General features: G+C 42.9%; 1 protein-coding gene across 1 annotated transcript in view; it reads left to right on the top strand.

The window, feature by feature from the left end:
* Positions 1–21,639, top strand: part of dock3 (dedicator of cytokinesis 3) — a 56,068-nt gene extending 34,429 nt beyond the window's left edge. The window contains exons 37-54 of the mRNA XM_069659589.1: positions 82–175; positions 4,016–4,164; positions 7,419–7,505; positions 7,745–7,849; positions 8,722–8,863; positions 9,092–9,258; positions 14,667–14,753; positions 14,876–15,055; positions 15,137–15,220; positions 15,313–15,429; positions 15,582–15,706; positions 16,579–16,714; positions 16,843–16,924; positions 17,099–17,214; positions 17,329–17,413; positions 17,504–17,626; positions 18,053–18,135; positions 18,801–21,639. Coding sequence (XP_069515690.1) covers positions 82–175; positions 4,016–4,164; positions 7,419–7,505; positions 7,745–7,849; positions 8,722–8,863; positions 9,092–9,258; positions 14,667–14,753; positions 14,876–15,055; positions 15,137–15,220; positions 15,313–15,429; positions 15,582–15,706; positions 16,579–16,714; positions 16,843–16,924; positions 17,099–17,214; positions 17,329–17,413; positions 17,504–17,626; positions 18,053–18,135; positions 18,801–19,415 — 2,577 coding nt within the window. The 3' untranslated portion in view covers positions 19,416–21,639. The remainder of the gene's footprint in view (positions 1–81; positions 176–4,015; positions 4,165–7,418; positions 7,506–7,744; positions 7,850–8,721; positions 8,864–9,091; positions 9,259–14,666; positions 14,754–14,875; positions 15,056–15,136; positions 15,221–15,312; positions 15,430–15,581; positions 15,707–16,578; positions 16,715–16,842; positions 16,925–17,098; positions 17,215–17,328; positions 17,414–17,503; positions 17,627–18,052; positions 18,136–18,800) is intronic.
* The last annotated feature ends 261 nt before the right edge of the window (positions 21,640–21,900 follow it).

Raw genomic sequence — 21,900 nt, 5'->3', positions numbered from 1 at the left:
GGATTTTATGAACACATTCATGAATATTTCCACTCAATAAATATAATTTTAACCATCGTTTTATGTTTAATTGAACCCCAGAACTTCTACAAATCAGAGGTCAACAAGGAGGACATGTACATCCGTTACATCCACAAGCTGTGTGACCTGCATCTCCAAGCAGAGGACTTCACAGGTACCAGAGATGCTGCAGCATTTTCTGTGATGGACGGAGGCGGAGTAAAAGTGGTTTAAAAGGCGGCGTAGTTTGTAGCTTTGCAAAGCCGGACTATAACAAAATTTTGGATTGGCAGCTATTAAAGTCCCCCTCCAGTGAAACTCAAGAGTTTAACCTTGTAAACATCTCCATATAGTGTTGTTCATGTGCTACAAGACATATCGGGGACAACATAAGCAGTCATCTCCAAGGCTGGGCCTGTCTGCCAAGGACAGGCTGAACAACACGTTTTCAGATTGGCAGGTTTGTGACGTCACAAACCTAAGGAGCCAATCCTGTTAGTGGACGGGGTGACGCTATGCATATCATTATGTGTAACCTATGGCAACCACTTCGGCAATGCGCGAGCCAGCTGTAACCGTCATCGTAATTTTTGCAAACTCACTACTGACAACTAACGTTAACGTTACTGCTAATTACTACATTTCGAGCTCGCTAAGTTTCAACAAGTTGCAACTAAACGTGTTTTGTTTTCATGACGGAGTGGGCGATTGGAGATGTGCATAGTGGGCGGGGACTATGCAGATTCAGGAATTTTTAATGAGGGAGAAGGAGGAGATGCATTGAGAGGATTTTTGCAAGGTAGTTCAACATATTTTGCAGAAAAAAAACATATCAGACACAATTTATTATTTCAAGCAGAGCATTTTATATGCCTTAAAACATGACTGGAGCTGCTCTTTAACCTCACTTTTGTTCAGTCTCGCTCTGCATTTTCAGCCTCCTTCATTTCCTTGCTTTTTTTTCTGTAGAGGCAACTGGACCACAAGTTGTACAGAGGCAGTAGAGAAAGATTTTTGGCTCTATTAAAAAACATGATTTCTATTCAGTTCAATTCAAGTCTTTATTGTCATTATGCAAAATGAAACAGCGAAGCATCTCCCTGAGCTGTACGGTGCAGAATAGGATAAAAGCAGTATTAAGAAACAGGATGAATAAGACGGAAATAGCACTGAAGAGAGACCAAGTTAAAATAGTTTGAGTGTCAACACTAAATGTTTACAAAATAGAATAAAAACAAGAATAAATAAACATTTGAGCAGTGGTAGGCTGTATTTTTATGCTTAAAGGCCCTGCATAACCATACCCAGTCCACACAGGTGATTTCACATATATTAGCTGATCCTATAAAGTGATGGTCAAACTGTATTTTCCATTAATTTTGTGGAAGAAAAGGATGAAGTTTAGTCACGTCTAATTGTAAGATTGACATGTGACAAAATCAGAAGGCTCTCCGATGTCCGGACATTTTGAGACACAGGGTAGCATGGACTTTACTTTCAGTAAATACCTTATCTTAATAGCATAATTTTAAACCTGGATAGAAGTGTAAAAGATAAATGATAAGAAGCTGCATAATTTACACCTCTGTAGAAGCTGCACTGGCTGTGCTGGCTCCCGCTGATTATAGGTACACCTCGACCCACGCTCTTCTCTGTCCGACTCGCTCTTCACAGCACCACGCAGGTAACATTTCGCCTGGCAAAATCTGGTTCCACTGCAGCGTCAGGATTGTGTGGGCGTGTGCAGACTGTGCTTGTTCCTCCCTCTGCGGTTAATTTGTTGCTCCTGTTAGGGTGGCACAAATGCTCATCATTAATCTTTATGATTCGTATGAGTACATCAAGGGCGGATGACCTCCCGTACTTTCCAGCGTGGCTCCGCCCACCTTCACCCTGAGTAGGGGTCTAATTAGGGAGAGTAACTGGAAACGTGTGAGTCTGCAGGGCCGTTAAAGGAGATAGTTTCAGGCCTGGATACCTTTTCCACAGTTTTCTGCAGATGATCAAAACAAGTACGGCAGGTCAGCCCTCAGCAGAGAAAGGGAGAGAGTAACTGATGATGCTCTGCCTCTTGTGCTGGACTGGATTCCCTGATGACAAGTACGGAAAAAAAATGCTGCAAGGTGAAGATCGCACTGGAGTACAGAGGTAACCTTGACAAGTTAAATGTCAGGACAAGATGATACTGCGCATCTGCTGCTAGTTTAGCAAAGAATCAGTCCCTCCTATGACTCTTGTTATCCTGGAATTTATATCACATTTATCCATTAAATATAACAAAAAGGCTAAATTTGCTGTTCACAGGGGGATTACAGTAAATGTTAATCAGGTCTGCTAATGCCACGCTCAATCATGTAAACAGGAAACCAGGGGAAGTTGTCAGTTTATGTAATCGTGTTAATGGCTTAAGTGTTCTTGCTTTACTCACATTATTGGCAGCGGAGGCTTTATTGTGTGCATGTAAATGTAGCCAAATATGACTAATTAAATGCAACCTTATTCATCACTTACGTAAAACAAACAACAGGCAGCTGGCAAGATAATTGAAGCACATTTCAGTGTTCTGCAGGGCTGGCTGTGATTGCACGTGTTTTGCATTGTGTGAATCATTGTCGGCCTAAAAAAGACTTCTTATCTTCAAAGATGTGAATTCATTTCAGGAAGAGGCGCCTTTGGTTTTATACTGCAGATAAACGCAGTCAGGCTGCTTGCTTTATTTCAGGACTGCAGCAAATGTTTGTGTTTCTTATCGATTAACATGCTGATTATCTTTCCCAAAAAATGTGATATCAATGTCTCAGCAACTTTGAGATAACACTTATCTATTAGGAGTCATTCATTTTTGGCCTTTTATGCCTTTAGTGAGAGACAGGACAGAGGGTAGTGTTGGAAACAAGGGAGAGACTGTGGGGATGACATGCAGCAAAGGGGCGAAGATGGGAGTCAAACCCAGTGCAGCCACATCGAGGACTGCGTCCTCTGTATATCGACTTAACCGCTGAGCTAAACCAGCACCAGGAGTTATTAATTTCTCATATAAAACTAAAACTTTCTAACAATCACCCTAAAATTAAGTCAAATATCCTTTAAAGCTGACTGAAAAAACGTCCGCAACAGTTTCCAGCATGTATATCGTTTATATATACATTTATTTTCACCCCTCTGCTATGTCTCATATTAACAGGATGCATCTTTTATATAACATTAATGCAAACAGATAATACAAAAATAAAGTACAGATAAATGTTGCCCTGTTGCTCGCTTACAAAACAGCCACAAAAACAGCTCCTGCCTATTTGAACGCCCTCCTCCAGGTCCACACTCCCTCCCGCCCACTGCGCTCTGCCAGTGAAAGGCACCTGGTGCTCCCATCACAACAGGGCCCTAAGTCGCTATCTAGACTCTTCTCCTCAGTAGTCTCCCGGTGGTGGAAGGAGTTACCAAACTCCATTCTAGCTAAAGACCCAGCTCATCAACGCCTCTGCACTTAATGATATTGAAGCTGTCGCTGATGATGATGAGATTGAGGATGTTGTTGATGTTTCTCTGCACTTCCTGTCAGCACCTGTGTCCTGTCGCACTTGAAGCTGTTTGTTGGCACTTACTCAAGTTGTTCCCTCCTGTCTTGATCGTTGCTTGTGTTGTATTAACTCTCAGAGTAGCTTTGGACAAAAGCATCTTCTAAATGAAATCGTAACATCGTAACATTGTAAATGTGAAAAGATATTGGCTGCTTACAGTAAGCTCTAATAGGAGAAGAGCGGCTGATATTATTGCAGCTGTGCAGGTGAACTTTGCTCCTCCAGCTTACGATATGCCAAAACATCCTCACCGTGCTCGGGGCAACTTGTGCCACTCACTGCGCTTCGTGCCGTACGCCATCTGTTCCCAAAACCTTGAACCAAAACGTCTGTGAGATATCTGTTCATCACTGAGGCCAACATCTGCAGCATTACCAAACACGATGATACACTGTAATTCTGATGATTTTTCTCCTGTAACTTCTCCGCAACAGAGGCGGCGTTCACTCTGCTGCTGTACTGGGAGCTGCTGCAGTGGGAGGACCGGCCCCTCAGGGATTTCCTCCACTACCCCTGTCAGAGCGAGTGGCAGCGCAAGGAGAACCTGAGCCGTAAAATCCTCCACTACTTCAACAAGGGCAAGGCAAGTGAAATGTTATAGCTTTTTCTGCTTCTCCTGATTTGGACTGAAGTCAAGTCCATGTTTCAGGGAAAAGTTTAAACCGCATGATTTGTGACCCTCAGCACATCTTATACAGTAAAACACGGCTTGGTTAACTTTATACTGATTGGACATTACGAGCAGGTTTGTGCTTTAAAAGTCACATCAGAAACTAAATCAACTTTTTTTTTTATTACTTTCTTTCTTTACAATAAAACAAACATACATACACAATAGACATAAAGCACCCAGTACCATTATTCAATATAGAAGAAAGAAAAACAGGAGACTTATCTAAAACCCCCCAAAATAGCAGGATTTGCAATAAAAAGAAGACTACCCTTCTCCACAGAAGATCCTGGGTTAAAAACCAAAAAAACAACAACAAAAAACAAACACACTTGTGTGGGGATCAGCCATCATATCAGCCAGTGTACAAGATAAGGCAGAGTTTGAACAGAGAAAAAACAGCAGCAGAGATCAGGATTCATACAGTTAATGTCAGAAACGGCTTGCACACCTTTAAGAAATATCTTCTGCTGCTAAAGCGGATCTGTTCAATCTTAGCAATAGAAAGCGTCACGTTAAGCCACCTCATGAAACATGGGGATGCTGGAGACTTCAGCTGCAACCATGTCTGCATTAAGACCCTGCTTCTGATGGGAGGAAAGGGGCCCTGTTGAAGTCACATTTCTTTTTTAAATGTTTTTCTTTTTTTACACTTTTTAAGTGTTTTTTTTTTTCACATCTGCAGCACAGCTGCAAACATAATTAAATGTTGCCCTCATTAACATTTGTAGTTAGAGAGGAATCTTTTAGTCTTCATAATCTTTTAGTTTTTACTGTGTTCTGAAACTTTGTTATTTTGGCTCTGCTGTGATGAATTCTTTTTGTTCTATTGACAAAACGCTTTCACCTATTGAACTATTGATCAAACAGAGGTGCTGTGATACCTTTAAAAAAAGCAACAATACCACAGTGTAAATATACTACAATATACAGTAAGCCTTAAAGTCAAAGTGTTACTTGAGTTCAGTTGTAACAAATGTGAAAAATATTTCTCATGCTAAAAATTAGCTTCAAAGAGTTTCAGATTATTAGCGACAAAGTTCCTAGTTTGATTCCCGGTTCAAGCAAAGTGGGCCTTTCTGAGATTGCATGTTCTCCTCTTGGTACGCCGGCTTCTCCCCCAGTGACAGCTGGGATAGGCTCCAGCCCCCCCGCAACCTTGAACAGGATAAGTATAGATAAAGGATGGATGGATATTATTTAATAATTATAGCTGAACAACTGTACATTAAAGTGCAAGTAACACTTAAAGCATATTGTGGAGATTGAGCTAATTTTAGCCACTTTATATACTGTTAACCATGCATCATACTGTATGTTAAAAGCTAAAAAAGATAAAAGTAGTGAAGTAGAAGTACAAATCAGCATAAAATAGAAACACTCATAGTTGTACCTGCACTAAAGCAAACAGTGAACATCATAGACACAGAACAACATGAAGTCACATCAGAGCGTTTCTCAGTGAGGGTCAGATGTCGTCTCAAACGGGATTTGCTTCCCTGATTACCTCCTCCCAGGACGATATTCATCCACAGAATTAAATTATTGGATGGTCTCTGTGCTGTGGAGATGACAAAGCCCTCTGGACTGCAGCAGCAGCTCAGGAGGAAATAAAAGTGGCCCCCTTCATTAACTCTGTGTCATCTCTAGTTTTTTATCGCTGAGCTTGTAGCCGTTCTGTACCTGAGGATTCACCTGCTGTAACAAATGTTGAAATTCATCTGGTGCAGATGGGAATCTATATGTGTTTAGAGAGGAGTTTGCAGGTTCGGGGCCCAGGTGAAATAGTGATGGGGGAATTATCTTTATACTTATATCATATCAATGCATTTTTAACTGCAAGATTAGAAACAAATCCAAAAGCTCAGATTAGACTGTAAAACACGTAGTTGTAGTATCTTAATGTAAGGACAGATCTCAGTAGGAGTTTGTATATTTTAAGTATAAATGAAACAAGACGTTCAAACAGCAAACTGTTAAATTTAAAGTATAAAATGGGTTGCATGTTCTTGTACATAGACGCATACGGAAGCCCTAAGCGGACATGCTTCCATACATTTACTCCCTTTTCCTGTGATAACCAGTGATTTCCAGTTGCACTGCTGCACCGCTGTAATGTCAGATGAACGTAACTCGTATCCCAAGAGTTGCAAAAGCAAAAAACAAACATAGAAACAGGCTTAAAGTGGTAATCTCGAACATCTCAGTTTTGTTTTTTTGGGCGATTAATGTGGGAGCACACTTCCCAAATATCCAAACAGTGTCACATGTGTGAGCGTCAAATGTGTTTATTTTTCTGTGGATTTTCACTTGTTTTTGAAGTTGTATCTGGAGTCATCAATCTTTTCTTTGTTTGTTCAGCCATAGTAGATTACTGTTTACTCGCAGCACACCGGAAAAGCAGCCGCTTAGCTCCGCCTACCCTCTCTGGCAGACCAACCACTGCTGGGTGATGGAAAACGCGTCACTAACTGGGCGCCGCTTGTCTGTATATACCACAAAGACTTTCATCAGTGGGCCATAGATAGTGACTTAACAGACATTTATTTACATGAAAATCAAGATTATCTCTTTAACTTACCTCATAAGTGTGGGCAATGGCAGCATGACACGTCGTGACTTGTAATATCACCGTGACCAGCCTCTTGTTTTGTTTTCTAGATTACCAGAAATGTCGTTATCATAAGAAAACTTTGTTATCTCAAGATCATGAGATAGATAAGTCGAGATCTCGAGAAAACAACTCGGAAATTACTCGTTGTTAAGGGAAAATAGAGTAAATAAAGTGTATGGATGCATGTCTGCTTAGGGCTTCCGTACATATAACTTTCTGGAAAGCGACATCAGATGGGTGTCTTTGCAGTGATCGCACATATTTTAAAGCCTAATTGAATTGTAAATATGATATTCCTGCTTTTAGTTCTGACCTTTGGATTATACATTAAATATACAGCAGCTCAGTGAGCAAACAAGGCTCACACACTCTTATAAAGGGTTGTTTTTACTCTCACAATAAGGTGCGTCATAAATATCCATCTCCTGGTTACGATGCTGCTGTATACATCTGTCTTTTAAATCTCAAACATTTATTTAAATCATGATTTCTCTGTATCTTAAAGAATAAATGAATCTCTAATCATTAATTTCTCTTCTATGTGTCTTTGCAGTGCTGGGAATATGGAATCTCCCTGTGCCGCGAGCTGGCTTTCCAGTACGAGACTTTGTATGACTACCAGAGCCTCAGCTGGATACGGGTGAGTAAAGTGTTGCGTGCTTCCTGTTTTCTGCTGTTGTGATCAAACAAACATCCTCTGTGATGTCGGTGGGTGAGATTTCCAGCTCCCTTTTTATGCCATGCGAAGTGCGTATGGCGTCAAACACAATGTCCTCATTACCTGTGCACGCCCACACTCATCAGGAGACGCAGAGGATTCAGTAATGCGTGTGATTAAATCATCATTCACTCTTTTGCATTTGTATCATTATGTGACAGAAAATGGAGGCAGCGTACTATGACAACATCATCGAACAGCAGAGGATCGAGCCGGAGTTTTTCCGAATGGGCTTCTATGGCAGGAAGTTTCCTTTCTTCCTCAGGGTAAGACTTACTGAATCTAGTCTCATCTCGCCTGTCCTGACACAGTTAGGATTCTGCTGATGCGGAGCAAAGCTACACTGCTCCTTCATGCTTCAGCAGCAGACAGTGGCAGCTACAGTAGCTCGTCCGAGACAGAAAGCGGGTATGGGATGGGTTGATGTTGAAAATTTGATCAAATAAACTGTAAATCTAGCCAATGGAACTAGTTTAGCACATCAGGGTTTGTATTTGATGTATTAGCAAGTGCCAGAAATAATAAAAAATAGGATGATAAGTGGCAAGAAGTGAGGCGGGTAAAGGACTACAAAAGATGGGGCTAATAAAGCAGTTAAGAGCTGCTTCTCTACCAGTCGCCTGACATGATTAATCTAGTCACAATCTCGTTTAATTTAGAGGCTTATTTGACCAATTATATTTTTTAGAGTATTTCTCCTATTCTGCAGCCAGTCAGCAGGGGGTGCTCAAAATGTTTTGGCTTCACTTTTAGGCAGCTGTCGTGTCGTCCATCTTCTTATACACTCTATGGTTGGAAACAGGAGGAGAGAATGGGGGATGGGGCCGAGGGCTGTAGCCCCTGTAGACGGACCGCTGATTTCAATCGCTGAGCTAAACCGATGTCCCCAATTTCAGTTTTTGTGTGCACAAAAAACAGTAGTATCACAACTGTGGAAGAATTACAACTAATACTAAATCACCTAGAACCGCTAGTTGTCATACGACAAAGAATCCAGAGCACTTGTTCTCGTATTAGTTTCTTGCACACCGGAGGCCTCGCTGCCACGAGCAACAGTTTCTCATCAGCATTGAGTGAAATAATTAAATGTCACCATCAGTCTTGAATAATTCCAGCTGTCGTCTTCGCCTTTCTGCAGAACAAGGAGTTTGTCTGTCGTGGTTACGACTATGAACGGCTCGAGGACTTCCAGCAAAGGATGCTGGGAGAATTTCCACAAGCCATTGCCATGCAGCATCCCAACCAACCTGATGACACCATCCTGCAGAGTGACGCACAGTGTATCCTGCTTTCTTGAGATCGATTAACCAGCTTAGTGTTTCAGCATTAAAGCTTACATTATGTGTTAGAGATGAGTACAGATCAAAGAGGAACATCATTTGGGTTTATTTCCAGAGTCAGACAGTAAAGACAGATGCTCTCTGTAAGCGTTTCCTCCTGCTCTTCCTCCTCTGTGAATATGCATGTCTGTCTTTATGTCTGTCAATTCCTTGACACTTGGCTTCTAGACTTGCAGATCTATGCGGTGACTCCGGTGTCAGACATCTCTGATGTGCCTCAGCTGGAGCGTGTGCCCGAGAGGATCAAGAGCTTCTACCGCATAAACAATGTCAGCCGCTTCCACTATGACAGGCCTTTCCACAAGGGGCCCAAGGACCGCGAGAATGAGTTCAGGGTACGTTGAGCCAGCAGTGCCCCTCTCAGTCTGTTTCTGTCTCACACAGTTCAGGGTTTCTCACAAACAAATTCAGTAGAGAGGATAAGACAAAACATAAAAGCAAGATTCTTGGTTGTCTCTTTGATAAATCACACAGTAGGCAAGAGTGGGTTTTACTTCATCAAAGTAGTGTCCAGCAGGGCCAATGACCTGCATCTCAGTTTTACAGTGGACAAGCAGGCCTCTATTTTATTCATTCTTCAGTTCATTCATCTGCCCATGGCATATAAAGCTTAAACAGTATAATCAGCACACCAGTAGAATGTATCTCCAAGATGGTGAAATTTAAAACGAAAAGAGCAGAGGACCAAAAATTGAGCCCTGAGGTACTCCTTAAATCATATCCCAAGGTTTGTTGTATTACTTAAAGAAACACACTTTTTCTTTCGAATCTGAACTATTTTGATTTTAGTATAATAGCGCATGATTGAGTAAGCAACAATAAAAGTTCAAGTTATGCGGAAAAAAACATTATTAATAGGAGTTTCACAGCCAAAAACTCAGCTGATCTGCTTACAACCCACCAACTTTGATCAAAATATAGTATAAATGTTGCTTAATTTACAAGGGAAGTACCTTTTTCCTTGTGAGCCCCACCCAAATAAACACAAGGGAGAAGATTGAAAGCAAAAACATAAACATAAACCTGAATCTCTCAGGTGAAATAAACAAAACAGTTTCAGCTTTGGCAGAAGATTTCAAGGTCACATAGAACCCCATCAGAGGCTTTTAATGAATGGTTGTTGATGCATGTATTGTCGTCCAAACTAAATCGAATGTATCTCTTGGGTCAGTTTTTTAGCCATGTCACAATAAAGTGTGTGAGCTAAACAGCCGTGTGACGCAGACACAGTGCAAAATAATCCAATGCAGTAATTTTCAATTGCAATACAATCACATATACAGACATGATTTTTTAAGCATATTAGATCCTCTTGGGTATCAAGCGGCTCTGTGTTTTGTTGAAACTATTTGATATTCAGTGAAATATGACTTGTTCTCTAACACCCTTTGTAATTGTAACTCACAGTAGTCCCTGCCTTAACTGCAGGTGCATTAGTCATAATCACTGCAAAATGATGTAATGTGGGAAGAGGAAAAGTTTCCAGATTTATGACGACATAAAGCAGAAACAGAGCACTGCAGTAAAAGAAAGGACATCACCAGCACACTGAACAAACATTGCAGCTTATGTAATGCCAGGCTTTAGTATACTATTAAAGGCTATTAATCCATCAATAACCCATTACTTTGATTGATTAAAGTTTAAATTCTTCTAAAAAAGACACTTGCTCATAAGTAGGCAGTAAAAGGCAGCACACTTTTAAGTAATTATGTCAATGCAGAATAATCAAACAAATATAGAATTTTCTGGATGCATACAAACCACTTCTTTGCGCCTCAAAGGGCTACAGGGCAATCATTGTTTGTTATATGTTCTGTCAATATAACGTTATTTTCATGCTGTCTAAATACGTTAACATGTTTCGTTTTCAAAGATTCGTCTTACCTCTCTAACAGTCCTGTGACTTTTTACCTTTATGGAGGCCAAAAAACCTAAAACACTTTGTATACCCTGGAAGGGAAATGTCTTTGGTTCAGGTTTCATTCCACATATCGAACAAATGAAACAGAGTAATACTAACAATCAATTTATTGATAATGAAAGTAGTAATTAGACTGAAGAATTCTCAGTCTTCATCCTCGGGCAGGAAACAGCAGCAAAAGGCTTTTCGAAACCACCGGAAGAATCTTTGGATTCGTCCCTTGGTGACTTTACCCTGCTGTGTTAATGGTTCATTCTTCGCTGCATCGTGGACCGTCTGAAGAGCAGGTTCTTCACTGGGCTCCTCATGCCCAACCTCACCCTCCAGGACTGAAGCAATGAGAGTAGCTTCAGCTGGCAGGGTTACAGCAGATGATTGAGCTGGAACCAGGGTCTGAGGAGCAGGTTCTGCGCTGGGCTCCTCATGCCCAACCTCACCCTCCAGGACTGAAGCAATGAGAGTAGCTTCAGCTGGCAGGGTTACAGCAGGTGATGGAGCTGGAACCAGGGTCTGAGGAGCAGGTTCTGCGCTGGGCTCCTCATGTCTAACCTCACCCTCCAGGACTGAAGCAAAGGCAGTAGCTTCAGCTGGCAGGGTTACAGCAGGTGATGGAGCTGGATCCAGGGTCTGAGGAGCAGGTTCTGCGCTGGGCTCCTCATGCCTAACCTCACCCTCCAGGACTGAAGCAACGGCAGTAGCTTCAGCTGGCAGGGTTACAGCAGGTGATGGAGCTGGATCCAGGGTCTGAGGAGCAGGTTCTGCGCTGGGCTCCTCATGCCTAACCTCACCCTCCAGGGCTGAAGCAACGGCAGTAGCTTCAGCTGGCAGGGTTACAGCAGGTGATGGAAATGGAACCAGGGTCTGAGGAGCAGGTTCTTCACTGGGCTCCTCATTCCTAACCTCACCCTCCAGGACTGAAGCAATGGCAGTAGCTTCAGCTGGCAGGGTTACAGTAGTTGATGGAGCACCAGCATCCATGTTTGATTCGGTCTGAGGCTCAAACAGCTCACAGATTTGCCCCACTGCAATATCAGTGATGATGTTTAGCAGCTCTGGCTCAAATTGCCTCAGCTTCATCCTCAGCGTGTCTGGAGAGAAAATCTGCCTGACCTTCCCCAGTATAGAAGCGACCATGTCATCTCTCATGGTGCGGGAGAAGCTGACCTTATGGAGCGTGGTCGACAGAGCAGAGGAGACTCCATCCAGAACTGCTTGAGTCACGCCAACAGCCATTACACTGAGCTTCTGGGAGGGCATGCTGAAGAAGGTGGTTAACCGAGGCACCCAGATGCCCTGCAGGACTTTCGGAATCACATCCATCACCACCTCTTGTGGACTTAACAGCTTGAAGCTGTGGGCCTCCTGCTGCTGCTTCACCAGGATCCTGGCATATTCCTGAGCCTGGTTGATGATCTTTGGGTGTTTAAACGAGGGAGGCATGGCCTCTGGTGAGTCAAGCAGTCGTGTGGCTTCAAACGCAACATCTCTCTTCTGCATGCTGGTGTTCACCTCCCACACCAGCTTAAGAAGAGGCAGGACATCAACATCAAAATCCTCCATTTCAAACTCCCAGAGCTGCACTCTCAGTGTCTTTTTGCTCTCCTCCACCAGCAGGTCAGTGATATCTTCAACTGTCACCGCTGATGGGAGCTCGTTCTCCTGCTGAAGCCTTAAAAATTCAGTCGCTATCGCGATCTTGGTCTTGTAGGACTGGATGTGCCAGCAGATCTGCAGAGCGCGTTCATAAATGGGTGTTTGGAATAAGACCCTGATGGGTCTGTAGATGCCTTTGCTTCCTTCAATAAACTCCATGGCGAATTATTTTGCTTATCCAAGTAGCAATGCACTACAAAAACAATTTCAAACAATTTCAAAACAGTTGAGCTAATAGACTGAAGAGTACTCCTAAAGACTTGATCCTCCAAGCACAAATGACCAGCCTGTCTTGTCTTATGGGCAGAGATTAAAGGTTCTCAGATGGTCTTTGATGAGTCACAGTGGTAAAGGTTCTGGAACTCCACTCACAGAATTCTTGTCGCTATGGCGCCACAACACCGAAAAATAAACATTCTATATCAATCACTATCACAGTCTTCTTTGCATTAAACCATACACTTTATATTTTATATTTTCACCTTTATTTGAGTTGTTTTTTGCATTTCTCTAATTTGTACTGTATTTTTGGGGCTATCTGGCACTATAATTTCTCTCGGGATTAATAAAGTTCTCTTATTTTATCTTATCTTAAGTTAACGGGCTGACTTTCATATCTTAGAAGTACAACCAGTATGAGACTTGTCATACTGACTGACATATTGACTGATTAATTCAGTCTCTGTTGTACGATTCTGATATCAGTTGATTTAATTCACTAAACTTCTCATTGCGGATTCATATGATTGGACGTAGTCCTCCAGAGTCTGTGATCAGATAGACTGTTTCTGTAGGGGCAGCCTATAACAGCAGACCACTGCAGGGGTCTGCTATACAGAAATTATTAGAGATAGACAGATATGGTTTTTTCAGGGCCGATACCAATACAGATTATTAGTAGTCAAGGAGGCCGATAACCGATATTTGGAGCCGATATTCATTTGCTGTAAAAGTTAAAATATTGGTGTCAAAATTTTGAATAATACAAACTCCAATACTTAACTTTGTTTAAATGCCTTTAAGCATATGATTATTAAACAAACAAACAAAAAGCGCAGGGAGTTCCCAGGGTCAGCAGCATCTCTTATAAAGTTAACTGAAGATTTAAATGAATAAATAAATAATTTCCTGAAGTTTTATAAAGTAAATAAAACAAAGTTAAATAAAATTTGCAAAGATATCAACTCTTATCGGCCGTCAGATTTAAAAAAAAATTAAAAGGCTGATGCCGATATGCGTCAAAATCAGTGCCGAGAAATCTATCCCTAGAAATTATACATCAAAGAATCAGAATAGTGTTCAATAAAGCTGTGTAATAAATGTGGGCATTACACTTTTGACCAATTCAGAAAGTTTGCAGACAGTTGATGAAGCTGATTCAATACGTTCATCTCCTCTGCATGTTTTGGTTTGATAGAAAACAATAACTTGGATGAATCTGGATTTTGATTTAAGAGCTGTGTTTGCGTGAGGTAGAGATGTTCAGCTACACAAAGACAGGAACACTTTGATGAAGTCGAGGCTTTTCTGCCTCTTGGGTTGATCTAATCCATCTCTTAGCTCCCATCTCCTCCTGTCTAGACCGGGACACTTGTACGGCACCTGTTGTTTAAACCATACACTTTATGTTTTATATTTTCACTTATGTGTGAGTTGTTTTTTGCATTCTTCTAATTTGTACTGTATTTTTGGAGCTATCTGGCACTATAATTTCTGTCGGGATTAATAAAGTTCTTGGTTCTTTGGTTTGATAGAAAACAATAACTTGGATGAATCTGGATTTTGATCTACCATATTATTCTTCTTCTAAGGATTTACTTCCTGTGGATCTCCTTATTCATTAAACATTTTCAGCTCTAATTGTTTTCTGTTGTTACTTTACTCACACACATTACAAGTAAAGCTAACAGTGCTAATAAAAAACCTACAACAAGGGCTTTAGAGACTTGGACCAGACATGACACTGCTCTGTAGTTTCCTCTGACACAGTTCCCTAAATTTGGAACCAAACCACAACAGGACTGAACTGACCTACATGCCGCACTACAACACCGTGTAGAGGTAGCTCTCTTCACACAGCTGTTATTACATACAGTTAGCTCTCTAGTAGTCCTTCGTGATGATACAAGATGTGGTTAATAGTGATCTCTCTCTCTCTCTCTGCAGAGTCTTTGGATTGAGAGAACAACCCTGATCCTCTCCCGTCCTCTCCCCGGGATCTCCCGCTGGGCCGAGGTGGAGAGGAGAGAAGTGGTGAGGAGCTCAAACATTCAGTCTCCATCATCGTGTTTTTCACATGCTGCCTCCAGAGGGACAGATATCTCGAGCTGTCTAACAACAGATGGATGAGGTTAAAGGTGTGTATTTATTTCCAGGTGGAGGTGAGTCCTCTGGAGAATGCCATTTATGTGGTGGAGAATAAGACGCAGGAGCTGCGGACGCTGATCAGCCAGTACCAACACAGACAGCATCATGGCAACATCAACCCGCTCAGCATGTGCCTAAATGGGGTCATAGATGCCGCTGTGAACGGAGGCATCGCCAGATATCAGGAGGTACACAGACGTAAATGTGTGTTTATCAATTTTAATAATTGAATTGCTGCTTATTGTTTGACGCATCTTCTTCTCCATCAGGCCTTCTTTGATAAGGACTACATCAGCAGTCACCCTGAGGATACAGAGAGGATCACACATCTGAAAGATCTGATGCAGGAGCAGGTCAGACTCACCTCAGACTGTCATTTGTGGAACTGCTGCTTTCACAGAATCACATGATAACAGTGATTTTTTCCTCTGATTTCCTGTACCAGGTGCACATTCTCGGAGTGGGTCTCGCCGTTCACGAGAAGCTGGTGCACCCAGAGATGCGTCCCCTGCACAAAAAGCTTGTCGATCAGTTCCACATGATGAGGACAGGTTTACATCATGTGAGTTTCCCCACGTGTAGCTCCTTCTGCAAAGAGTCTGTTTCCATGCGTGGGATAAAGTGCTATTGCTTTAGCTGAATGTCTATATCTTAGTGTTTTAATGCACGTGTGAGCAGTATGAATATTCAGAGTAGTATATGGTTGGGTCCCAGCAGGGTGTGCCCGGCGTGGATCGATTCGGTCCTGCAGGCTGCCAGGGGGTCAACTCTCCAAGAGGCATCCTCTCCTCCCACAGCCACATGAGCCCTGAGAGTGTGCGCCTCATGCACAGACACAGGTCAGTCTCACACACACACAAACACATGAACTGTCTGCGCATGAATTGGACTGCATCTCTAATCTCAACACATGATGAAAAGTAGAAGCAAGCTTTCAAGGGTGTTTAGAGTCAGTCAGTCAGTTTAGGGTTACCTTGGGTCGACGCCTGTCCCTGTATGCATTTGGTGAGAGTTTGCCATTCTATGACAGGACTTACACATTGGTATAAACACCTTAGCACTACTTGTTTTGGGCAAATGGGGAAAATATTCAGCCCTTAATTGGAGCTGTTTCCACATCCTGCCATTGTAGATCAAAAAAATAGTTTATTGTATATAATATAATTGCCTAGAGATATTTTACTACTCTATTATTTATCTATATATATGTAAATCTGAAGTAGGGATAGACCGATTATCGGCGCCGATATTCGGCATTTTGACGCATATCGGCATTGGCCTTTTTTTCCGAAAAGAGATCAATTTAAAACTGGGTTATTTTGGCTCTGATGCATATGCTTAAAGGCATTCAAACAAAGGTAAGTGTTGGACTTATTCAAAATTTTGACGCCAATATTTTCACTTTTACTGCAAATGAATATCGGCTTCAAATATCGGTTATCGGCCTCCTTGATTACTAATAATCGGTATCGGTATCGGCCCTGAAAAAACCATATCGGTCTATCTCTAATCTGAAGGCCTCACACTTTATATCCAAAATGTCAAAATAACTCAAGTATAACCTCTAAAAAACACCAGATTTGTAAACATTTTTGTTCTTCCACAAACTTAGCTGATCGCACAAAGACACTAACATGAACACACACACATTTATGAACTCCGAGAGAGATAGATATCTTTTACAATCCTCAACATGGTCTCTGTCCTGCAGCCCTCTGAACCTTCAGGGTTCCATCCGTCACTCGTCCTCCTCCCTGTCCTCTCACACATCGAGCGAGGCAGGAAACCTCGTCATAATGACAGACGGCCTGATGGGGGAGCACCCCGAGGAGGCATTACACATGCAGGTGAGGCTTGAAAAGAAGCACACGCTGGCATGAATGTGGTGGAGATGGTTTGAATATTTACTATTTTAAAATATTGAGTGTTAGAAAAAGTTTTGGTTATATTTTTAAAATATATTGTTGTTTTGCAGCCGAGCCCCTCCTCTTCCAGCCTGAGCTCAATCCGCTCCAACTCTTCCCAGATTATTAACTCTGCTCCCTCGAGTGCCAGAGGTAAGTAACACAGCCGCCGACAGTCACACCAGACATGGAGACAGACACTGAACTGGTGATTACTATATACTGGCTGCTATATAGTATACACTGTATAGGAGGATGAGTCATCTCTGTGACATACAGTATATTGAAGTCGCTGCAGGTAGAAAAATTCAATTTTCCTTTGTCCAGGTTCTCCGTCCTTGCCTGATAAAGCTAAACACAACAGAGAAGTGATGATACTGTTGCCGTCTCACCGTGAGAGAGCCAACAACTCCATGTACTACAACATGACTGAGAATGGACAGGTGGGGCAGGTCTACAGCTACGTGATTTCATCAACAAAAGATGAAAAGATAGATTAACAACCACAAACAAAAACATTAATTATTAATAACTTTTATCTCTTTTGCTTTCTACAGAACAACCACATGCAGCGTGCCTTACTCCAGCAAGTTAGCCCCTGTAAGCCGTGTGCCGATCCTCACATGAACCTACCAGAGAAAGGTAACACTCAAGCAGGTTGAAATGTGCAGTATTGTGTATCTGAGGTGTATCACACTTTGTATTGACATGTTTATGTATCCCCCCCGGCAGTCTTTCCTAACGCTCCCAGCAGCTGGAGTCTGGATGGAGAGAACAGGGAGCAGGTGTCCTACATGCCAGCTTCTACTGGAGGGGTCATCATGCCCCCAGTCCCACCCAGGTCCTTCCCACCAGGTACTTTCACTTTACACTTGTGCTTTTTGATTGATAGATTTACATAGCTTTTAGCATAGCCTTAGCATACATTTTAAATTTTCACATGAAGTCATCAGCGAGCCATTTTCAGTGATGTTGTCCAGATAGCTTGTGTTTGGCGTCCAGGCTCCGACCTGCTGGGGTGTTGGTGGGGCTGAAAGTATGAGCGCAGTACTGGTACAGGGCAGCGGTGGCAATGACAGAGCAGAGAGAGAGAGAGACCAGAAATCTTGCAGCTCAAATAGATCGCTAAATTGGGAGGAAGTGTTTGCTCGCAGGTTTCGCTCCATTTAACGTGAGCGTGCGAGATGTAGGCTGGCTTCTCAAGACTATTTCAGACTCTTAATGAAGACCTTTTAGGCGGTGTATAAATGTATTATCTTCTCATACAAATTTCATTTGCAGGACACTTCCTGATGCACTGTGATGCGTATCACCACCAGAACAGCGACCCTCCCCCTGCCTTGCCTGTCCGCTCTCTTCGAAAGGTACAGCCATCAGAGAAATACTTTATCTACAGTCATTAAGACAGAATTTAACACAAGTGTTAATGCTCATGTTTAGTTGGTTGACTCGACTGAATTTTGCCCACATTTCATCAGTGCACAGGTGTGATCCATCCCTCCTCCTTATAATCTTCCTCCTCTTCCTCCTTCCCTCACCCTTCTCCTCTTCTCTTTGTGTAGACACAAGGCTTTAATTTTAATCATAGCTTTAAAAGTGCATCATGAATTTTCCAAATGAAATCTTCAGTATTTTGTCATGGTAACTCTGCCTTCACAGCGGCTCCTTGTTTCTCAATTTGTCGACTCCCACACATTGTCTTCACTCCAGTCAGTTTATTAAACTGGACACTAAAGCGCTGCCTGATGATTGAGTGCAGACAGAGTGCTTATTTTCTCTCCAGTTGTCAAGTCTTAATAATAAAGCGTTATTCAAGTGCCTCTGTGCTCGAAATACGGACAGTGTCAGAATGATGAAGTGGATGTTGACTCTTTAGCTTCTTTCATTTGCAACTTGTTTTTCCAATATTTCTGACTGCCTCTGAAGGCAGCATGAGTAGAGTTGACACTGTGACCACACAGGAGACTCTCTTCTTTACTCCAGGTTAAAGTTATACACCCATGACGCTCACTTTTTCTTCTCTCTCCAGTCTCCTCTCCACCCGATCCCCGGCTCCCCCACCAGCCCTCAGTCGGCTCTGGGTGGCAGTAACTCCACCCTGTCAGGCAGCGCCAGCAGCGGCGTCTCCTCTCTGAGTGAGAGTAACTTTGGAGGACAGTACCCGGACCCCGGCCCCATCAGGAACGACGCCTTGGAGCCTCTTCCCAGCCACCTGTGGTCCCCCCCTGACGAGTACCTGGCCTCCCCCTACCTGCACATCCACTACGGCGGACCGGAGATCGACTCCATGGACCCCGTCCGCCCCTTCCACTACCGCAGCCCCACCTCGCACCCACACCCGCACAACCACCCTCACCCTCACGCTCACGCACACCCAGGGATGGACACGCACTCCCACGGGCCGCCGCCTCACCACCACGCCCCCCCTCACGGCCCTCATCACATCCCGTACCGCCGGCCTCAGCCTCCAGCCGTGCCGCCCAAACCCTACCTGAGAGAGGGCTGCATCCCAGAGGAGGACCTGCCGCCTCAGCCAATCCCGCTGCCCCGCAGGATCTTCCACTCCCCTCACGGCCACAGGGATGAGCAGGGGAAGCACCCATGGGAGCAGTGCATCAGCGAGGAGCACGAGGAGACACAGTGATGAGGAGGCTGCAGCTACTTTTCACTTAGAGCTTTTTTTCCTCCTCTTGTTCTTGCCTTTATCCGCACTGAGTCTTAGAAGGAGTCTTATGTGAAGCCGTGTGTTTGGTTGACTCTCCTCGGTGCTCATGAAGGCAAGAAAAGAAGGAGCGAACCTCGACAGATCTACAGGCACAACTGCCCTGACTGCTCCGTGTGGCCTCTTAGAGATATTTAAAAGAAAACGATCTGAACAATGAGACAGATTAACTTTGTTCCGAATTGATATTGATTGTACACACTTGTACAACTCGTCTGTGAGCATGTTTTTTCATTTGAGAATAATACGACAACAGTTTTGTGAAATACGACAGCCGTGATCACACGATCCCAGGTGCAGTATAAGCTCTGAACTCCCTTAAGTTTTTGCTTTTCACGTCATTTTCACAACAGGAGGCAACGCCAGAAGGTTATTACTCACAGTGAAGTGACTTCTCTGCTTTAAATGCTTCATATATGAATTCTTATTTTATTTTGATAAATAAATACAAAATACATTATAGTGTTTTCAAAGGCTTATGTCCGTTATGTTTTTCAAAACACTGTTAAGTGCTCCTTAATAGTGAATCATATCAAATGGCACACTCTAATACGTGTTGCTGCCGGGCTGTCAGAAATAGCAGGTCTCTAAAGTTGGACTCTCCTTTTGGACCGGCATCTCAAGGGACTTGAACTTCAGTCACTGACGATTTTTCCATCCGTACCGCGAGTACGGAAACCTACGTGAATGTATTCAGATGAGATGTTCTATTTGTATTGCACAAGCTGCAATGCTGGTTTTTGTTCAAGTGCTTTAAGTTGAGTCTATGTTGAAGAAGTGTCTACTTGTCTCTTTTGTGTGACAAAGATATCTCCGGAGGGAAACCGAGGACACTGACAGACGCCTGTCATGATTCATGATCAGTGTGGCAGGAAGACGGGACAGAACTCTCCACACCTCCACCACCTGCTGGACGCTTTTAGCCAACATCCACACGCTCCCTCTGTCTTTCTCCCTACATCTTTTCCCCTTCTCTGCATGGCTGTCAGACCACATTAAGCAGTGAGCGCTGCACCTGGACAGCTGCAGTGCCATTGCGCTGTGTATGACGACGCTCTCTGGACCCACACCCGCCCAAAGATGCTGAGTGAATCCAACTCAGACGTCGTTTGGATCGCCTACCTGCCTTAAGTGCACTCAAATGCAGTTTGACCTCTCATCCGGACTGTGAGACGCTCATCATCCTGACATTCTGCTCACCAAACGCTCCCTGAAGGAAAAAAATAAGATATCTACCTATAGTGATGTTTTTGTATGGTTTCGTCCCGCTTTGGTTTCAGGTTGTTGTTTGGTTCGTAGCGCTAAAATTTCTTCTTCTGCCTGCGGCTCTTTCTCAATCACCTTCTGTTGTGTGAAAACTAATGAGGCGTTTCAGGAGGCTGAGAGAGAGGTTTACTTTTTGTGGAGCAGAAGAACAGCGCTGTTTATCGATGTAGTGGGGTTGGAAGGATATAGCTAATATTTTAACAATTACTTGTTTTCCTGGTTGTTGTTTTTCTTTTGCAGGTGGACGCTTTGTGTTACTGTACATCAAGTTGTCAGCTGACTAGACAACATCTATTTTTGTATGTGAGATCATCAGTTGTGTGAACATATTTCAGAAAAGGCAGCGAGACAGGAGGCCCAGGTACTGCATGAGCTGCTGTACTGTGTATGGAGGTGGACCTGAGGTTAGACATTAAATACAGTATGTGAGTTTCTCTTGTGAGCTTGGCCGCATCGAGGATAACTGGTGACTGAAGTGATACTCAGAATATAGGTACAATAGAATTTTTCAATGTAAATTCTGTTATTGTACATACAGCAGTATTGTGAAATATTTTTGAGAATTATTGCAGAGGCCCCCAAAAAGGTTTATTGTTGTTTTGTGTATATACATGTACTCCAGAGATCAATGTAATTGATAAATATCTATAATCAGTGTTTGAAAAAGGACAACATCCATTAGACTGTGGCTGTCTCCACCGTTCTTGACTTTGAGTCCTCTCATATAAATACTTTATACACTTTTCAATGTGCTTTCCTGTACATATGGTGTTAGCATGATCAAACAGTGTTTGGTTGTAAAAGTGGTTTTCCTACTCCCATAACTGCTGTGGTATGGAATTCATTAACGATGCCAAACATTAAAGACAATCTTTTATCAGCTCTAACTCGTCCTCTTTTGCATTTGCTGTGCTGTGATTTCGTGTGGCAGTGTGTCGAGTGGACAGTAGAGGGCGCTGTTCGTCAAGAAGATACACGTGTTAGACGCAAACGTGGAGGAAATGCAGTCAAGTGTTTTGTTTGCGTGTGTGAGTGTGCTCCAGTGGTGGAAGTGTTGGAATCCTTTACTTTAAATGGCCTTGATATACTGTATATGTACAGCAATGAGAGGAGAGAGAATGACAGAGATCAATCACCTGAA

Source organism: Semicossyphus pulcher, unplaced genomic scaffold, assembly GCF_022749685.1.
Source record: "Semicossyphus pulcher isolate SPU_LCO1_2020_fin unplaced genomic scaffold, fSemPul1.0.p SCAF_13, whole genome shotgun sequence".
Lineage (NCBI taxonomy): Eukaryota > Metazoa > Chordata > Actinopteri > Labriformes > Labridae > Semicossyphus > Semicossyphus pulcher.
This window is presented reverse-complemented; position numbering and strand designations above follow the sequence as displayed.